Below are 7051 nucleotides of genomic sequence, written 5' to 3'. Positions count from 1 at the left end.
CCCCAGCCCGGAGCCCCACCCCCTCCCCCGCGGACACGCCTCCGATTGGCTTGTCTAGGCGCGGCATTGAATTCTGATTGGTGAACGGACCTGGAGTGGGCGGGGAGGCGGAGGGGCCCTGTGGATTCTAATGCAAATCATCAGAAACTCGGCTCTCTAAGCTGGACTCTGTCCTGGGCGTGGCTTCGACTAGGGAGCGGGGCCTCGGGCTCGCTGGGCGGGTCCCGTACTGTCCTGGGCGGGGCCTGGACTTGGGCCTGGGCGGGGCTTCACCTCTGAGGGACCGGCGCGGTTAGCCCCTCCCTAAGACTCCCTCCACTACCGGCGGAGCCGTCCTTCTTAAGTTCCACCCATTGCTCTCCTGGAGCTACCGAGACCATAGACTAAGGGCACCGAGTGCAACAGGAGGATGTGATGCGGCGAAGGTGCATTCCTCTTGGAGGAGAACCGCGGCCTTTCAGCCTTTGAGGACCACTCCTGCTTCCCGATCCCGACCCAAGCATGGAAATGTGACATCACCGCCCCCTCCCGGCTCGCAGGAGCACAAACTCCTTCTCTTCCAGAGGCTCGGTGAATGAACTTCAGGGCCACGCCCAAAGTGCCCTCCGAGATGGGTGTGGTGCTGGCACCACGGCTTTATCCGCTAAGGCTGTAGAGGGGATTACTCCAAAACCGACTGGGGTCGTCCTCCAGGCGACTTCTACAGTGCTCCGGACTCCTGAGCCATGCCCGATACCTCGTTTCCGAAAAGCCGAGATGAGAGTAAGTGTCGCTCCCGGTAGGGGAGGCTCAGGTTCCAGGCACTGCAGAGACCCTCCCTCCTCCTGACCCCACAAGCCCTCCACCGCTCCCTCTGGGACTTCCCTCCTAACGGCCCCTAGTGACACCACCGCCAGCCCCCACGTCAGTACCCCCAGCGGCTGCACTCACTGCCCCTAGGGTGACGCAAAGCCCCCACTAACCCCACCCGCACAACAGGTGCATAGTGCCATGGGGGACTGCAAACTGGAGTCTGGTTAGAGGGCGGGTGACCCTGTGGAGACTGCAGCTTGCATGCTGGCTACCATAGGGGACAGAGAAGGAACTAGTGACAGCGGGAGTCTCACTACCCAGTGGGATAGCGAGTGCTGTCCAGACCTCCAGATCAGCCTTACAGTCCAGGTAAACTGTAAAGGAACTTTCCTACTGATCTCAGTAATATTCAGAATAGATATGGTTTCTATTTGTCATTCATTGTACTTCCAGGTATTTAGTAGCTGCTGCCGCAGTGAATGAGATTTTTATCACTGTAAAATACTGACTTTAGAGAAACATCGATTTGCTTGCCTACTATTGATACATTCATTGGTTGATTTTTGTATGTACCCTGACCGAGGATTGAGCCTGCAACCTTGGTGCATCAGGAGGATGCTCTAACAAACTGAAATAGCTACCTGGCCAGAGTCCTAAATAAAATTTATTAGTGTGTAGACATCATTGAACTCTTACTAGTGCTGTTGTATCAGACATTCTTTCACTTTATGTAGGAGATCAGATCATCTGTAAATAATTCCTTTTCCAGTCTTTATGGCTTTTCTTTGGGACTGGATTGCCAATACAAAATTGCTGACTGCTGATGCTATCGATGCAAGTAATTTACCTGCCTTTAGACTCACATTTGAAGGGCTTTGAACCTTTCCCAGAAGACCTTACACCTTTCCCTGGAAAAGAAACAATAATGAGGAGCACTACTTTGACCTCTAAACAATAGTGCTTTATTGATGAAAGGTTACTTTCAATGGATACAAAATGGCTGTGTAAAATTTTTTCAAAATAATTCTATAGGTAAAGAGTATGGCTTAGTAAAAGAACAGTCATCTAGTAGCAAAACTATTTCAGTTTGAGCAACGGGGAAAAAAAGATTTAAAAGTATAAAGGTATAGGTCCACCCATCTCGCATAACCATTACTAGGTGCAGTCAGCCCCAAATAGTTTTACTCAAACACAAACAAGCTTACACAGATCACTTGCAAATGTCCCCTTGCCTCCCTTTAAACAGCTTTTATTAGCAGTTAATAAGTACCAAAATAACCCAAGTAATTGGCCTTGATGGTACTCTCAAGTTATGGAACACCTTTTCTTGTTGAAAACTTTGCAAAATATGCCTAAACCTAAAGGTTTTGACCATTCATAATAGTTAACAGTGAGGGGCCAAGTTAGCAAAAATACCGTATTATCTTCTGTAGTACACTTTTGTAACTAACATATTTTGACCTGTTATTTTTTGACCAAAACCAAAAAACCCTCCTCATTCTCAGATTAAGCATTTTCTCTATTTTAACCCCTCCTGTTATAGCAAAATGAAAATAGTGAACCAGCACCTGTTCCCTCCAGGTCTCCTTTCATCTGTCACTTTCTTTTTCAACATCAGTAGAAATGTTGAATAAAAGCAGGCCTTGGAGCATCAGCACCCTGGGAGTGCAGAGTGTGAGTGCCACAGTGGAGGATGAAGACATTCCAGGAGGGAACGAAAGGGCCAAGGCCACAGAGCACAGAGAACCCACCAGGAGTGGCTTTGACTGGCAGTACCTGCAAATGGCCCATGGTGTAGTTTTGAAGTGTTTTTCATTCTTACATGATACATGGAGCAATTTGTATTACAAGTAATGAAGGAAATGACGATGGCTAAAAATAGGCAACACAGTCCACACACACATAATAAAAAACAACTACGCGATTTGCCTCTCTTCAGAAAACCATTCAAAAAAGAATTAAAGGATAGCCAAATCTGGGTTTGGCACCCACCAAAGGACCCCATTTCCACTCCTGAGGCAGATCTTCTACACCTTTAGTTACAGAAATATATTAAAGTGCAGTATAAAAATACAAAAGGTCAGTTTCTGAACAGATCAACTGCTGATTTTCTTTAAAAAGTTGACTTAGTGGAGTAAAAACAGTTTATTGACTTTCACTGTGTTGATAAGAAACTTAGTTGCAATATGAAAACTGGAGCTCATGGATACTCTGACTTTTTCCATAGTAGAGTATTAACGAGTATTAGTGGAAAACACTATAAAAAGTGGCCGTTAACAAGTTCTCCCTGCCCAGTGGTTTAAAAATGATCTAGTATAAGAATGTAGAAATTTCTAAAATTTACCCCTAAAAGCCTGTTTTTAAAAAAAAGCTACTTAAGTATAAGCATATATCTCATTACATAATTATTTTTCATTTGGTAAACAGATGAATGTGCAGGTGAATTAATGGTATTGTATTGTAGCAGCAAAACTGGTCTTGGGTGTTGTGATCAAACAGAAAGGAAGGCAGGGAAGAATCTCCACATGGTGCTACGGTAAGTAAATGGCCGGGAACCTTCTATGTCATTAGATGCATATCTCCATCACTCAGAATACTTGGGGTAAAAAACAAATCAAGAGTGCTCCTCCATGACTAGTTGGTTAGGCCAGTCAAATGATTTTAACATACGTGCCGACTGGTCCCTGGAAATGAAATCTAACATTAGTGGTTAGTTAAGGTGGAAGAAAATGAAAATGCAAAGTCCACTCACAAAATATAAAGTCTACCCTCTAGTAATGAATATAAATGTTAAAAGTACTTCATACAAAAGAACTCATCAACAGTTTTTTAAAAAATTAAATTCTTGGGCCACGGGCACTGTAAAGTGTGAATGCTCACTTCTCCAACAATTTCTTGAAAACACAGAGCTGTATTTCTTATTTGGAATACTTTCTTTATCTTGCAAAACGTTTTCTGAAAAAAAAGAAAACAACATGTTTAAATGGGAGGGATGCAATGCTTGCTGCTTTGACCATTAATAGCATGCTTTTTCTGTTAACAACAGAGTTAGCAAAATCAAAATATAACTTATGAGGCTCCAGGAAATTAGGACTGCAAAACTGAAAAGTATACAAAAATATAAATCCATTTTATGTACCTAAAGTTGAATTTCCCTAATTCCATAATTAAAGTTTTAAAAAGAGCAGCAGTAAGGTCAGAGGAACCCAGCAAACATCTTTTGCCCCCTCCCACCTCAACAGAGCCTCCAGAGTCCTTGCTTCTTTCTACTTTACCCTCACGTAGTCAGTGGGTGCCAACTTGCACATGCAGAATCAGCCTCTGACGTCACTAGTTATATGACTGCAGGCAAATAATCTTAAATGCTCGCACAGCAGCAATGTCCTTACTGGCAAAGTGTGAACTCAGCATATACCCTGGGACTGTGCTAAGGTTTCAACCAACTCTGACCCAGGTAGAGTTACATGGTCGGTCTCAGGACAGTAACTACTTATATTGGACAACTGTACTTGTGTTTTTTGGTGAACCTATTTCATAACTAAAATCTTTCCCAATAAAACACGAGGGCAGGAGCTTTGTTTGGTGACCAATGCCTCTGGTTATGCTCTAGGTTCTTCCTTTATCACCAGTCTGTCTGTCATGGAGGGCTCCTTGCCTTTTATCTCATCGATTATGCCATGTGTCAGCTAAGCTCAAGACATTCCTGTCATTACACCCTGAGGGGGTTTTCATCAACACCCTCATGCTTCTACAGTGAGGTCCCTAACGTGCAGTGCAGATGATGTCCTTGCCGTCCAGCTTCTCCTCAGACCCAAGCCAGCTCACACTCTTGTCCAGCGCCGGTCATCTTTCTTCTGAGGACAGGAATTGCCTCTACCTAACTCCATGTGACTGCTTCCTTCTTTCTCTTGAGGTGATGCAACAGCCACTAAACAGCTCTGAATGCCCACAAATCCAGAGCACACAAGTCTGGGTCCCCAGTCTGTGGAGTTCCTTAAAGCAGGGAGGCCAGACACCTACTGAATCACTATTACCATGGGTTGGAGCAGAGCTGTGGTGAGGAAGAGGGAGGTCAGCAATCTCTATCAGGGTAACCCTGCCCACCAGGAATAATTCACCTGTTTTACCAGCTTTGTTTTTGGTCTACTTAAAATTCTCTTTGAAGAGATATTTCCAGCTTTAATTAACTACTAACCCTAACTAATAAAAGTTACTTTAATATAGTTTTTCTTGTATTGTTAATCATATTTATAAGCTTGGAAAATATGAAAAATCTTTCCTAGACATGAGTGGAAGAGAAGCTTCGTTTTTTAGGAGCAACCTTCTCCCTTTAAATACAGAGCTTCCGAATGTCAACTGTTAGTAAAACCTGAGGAGGCAGCGGCACCTGCCCTTATGTTTGGGCTGAGTCAGTAACAAAGCTGCTCCTGGGCTCACTACCTCACACGTGGTGCCCGTGAACTGCGCCGTCACCGTCTCCGCCCTGCATCTGCAGCTGCATCTGTGCCTGCATCCTGGCGATCATCTCCTGCATGCGGCGGAGCTGTGGGCACAAGACAGGGACACATCACTGTGTGCAGGGTCTGCTAGCCCTTATTCTTTATGGGTGTCCTGGGAGGCCTAATATTAACTTCTACACTTACCCAAAACAAGACAAAGAATTAACAAAGAACTTTTACAAACCAGTAGAATGAGCAACAACTCAATAGAGAACTGAGCAAATGGTAAGAACAAGCAATTCAAGTATAAAAAAGAAATGAGTAAACAAAATAAAGACAATGAGAGATTTTTTAAACCTAAAAGGTGGGAAAGAGACTGGGGCTACCCAGTGGAGAATGTGAGCCCAGGCCATGGGACAGCCCTGTCACTGCCCTGGAGAATGTGCATCCTGCGCTATCTCTATCCATTCTACCAGTGTGGTTTCTACATGTTTAAAAGACCTCAAGGTTTGCAAGGATTATAAATTATTTACCTAAGTTTTCTTCAGGTAACTTTTTAGTTATGTTATTTAAAAAATATTTTAATTGATTTTTTAGAGAGGAAGGAAGAGGGAGAGAAAGAAACATTAATGTGAGAGTGAAACATCGATTGGCTGCCTCATGCACACCTCATGCTCACTGGGGAATGGAGCCACAACCTGGGCATGTGCCCTGAACAGGCAACCTTCCCATGAGCAGGATGCCACCCAACCAATTGAGCCACACTGGCCAGGGCTTGGTTATGTTTTTAACATTTAAATATTTGCTCTATATTGAATTTATTTGGCCAAAGAAGTGAGTCTTATTTTTGTTTCCAAAAGTCTGCCCTGTTCTGAGATTACTTACTGAGTATGTCTAGATCCCACAATTCAACATATCTCAAAGCCAGCTTTGTCAGAGCACATTTCCATCCTTCTGACCTAGTTCCTGACATGTACTGAATCAACCTCCCACACCTGGACAAACTTCTCAGGGTGACCACTGTTCTCTGACTTCTCTGTAACCACAAAGCAAACCTCTTCTCATTAGTCTATTTCCTACAGCGTCCTGTGTTTCCGCTGCTTAGTCTTCAAAAGAAACAATACAATTATGTTATCAACCTCTTCCCTCAAAGTAAAAACTTGATAAGCACACACAAGTCTGCTGGGATTGCATTAAATTTAGAGAAAACTGTGATCTTTGTATTAAGCATCCTAAAAAGTTGTGTCTCTATTAAAATTTTGAAAATTGTCAGTAGTTTTCTAGTTTCTTTCCCCACGTAAGTCCTATATATTTCTCCGTAAATTTGTTAATGATTATGAATAGCAGTTTCTCATTATATTTTCTAATCAGTTATTACCTATGTATAGGAAAGCTGATTTATGAACATATTACAAAACAGTCATGTTACTAAATTCTCATTGGTTCCAAGTTTTTTCACTAAATTGTGATTGGAAATTACATGAGATAATACATGTAAAACAATAGGCATATTATTATATACTAGGGGCCCGGTGCACAAAAATTTGTGCGGGGGGGAGGGGAGGCGTCCCTCAGCCTGGCCTGTGCCCTCTCACAGTCTGGGACCCCTCAGGGGATGACCACTTGATGGCTTAGGCCAGCTCCCCGGGGGGATTGGGCCTAAGATGGCAATCAGACATCCATCTAGCAGCCCGGCAGCCCTCAGGGCATGTCCACTTGTCAGCGAGGAGTAGCCCTAAGCTGCAGACATCCTTACCACGGCTGAGGAGGCAGGAGAGGCTCCCACCACCACTGCTGTACTGACAGCCCTCAGCCTGGAT

The 7051-nt window shown here is 43.9% G+C and overlaps 1 protein-coding gene across 1 annotated transcript in view; it reads right to left on the bottom strand.

Moving 5' to 3' along the window:
- Nucleotides 1–1728: 1728 nt before the first annotated feature.
- SEPT2 (septin 2) overlaps nt 1729–7051 on the bottom strand; it is a 30445-nt gene continuing 25122 nt past the window's right edge. The window contains exons 10-11 of the mRNA XM_006760530.2: nt 5233–5335; nt 1729–3747 (exon numbers count right to left, since the gene is read on the bottom strand). Coding sequence (XP_006760593.1) covers nt 5234–5335 — 102 coding nt within the window. The 3' untranslated portion in view covers nt 1729–3747; nt 5233. The remainder of the gene's footprint in view (nt 3748–5232; nt 5336–7051) is intronic.

Source organism: Myotis davidii, unplaced genomic scaffold, assembly GCF_000327345.1.
Source record: "Myotis davidii unplaced genomic scaffold, ASM32734v1 scaffold370, whole genome shotgun sequence".
Lineage (NCBI taxonomy): Eukaryota > Metazoa > Chordata > Mammalia > Chiroptera > Vespertilionidae > Myotis > Myotis davidii.
Note: the sequence above shows the minus strand (reverse complement) of the source record. Positions and strands in the feature narration are given on the sequence as shown.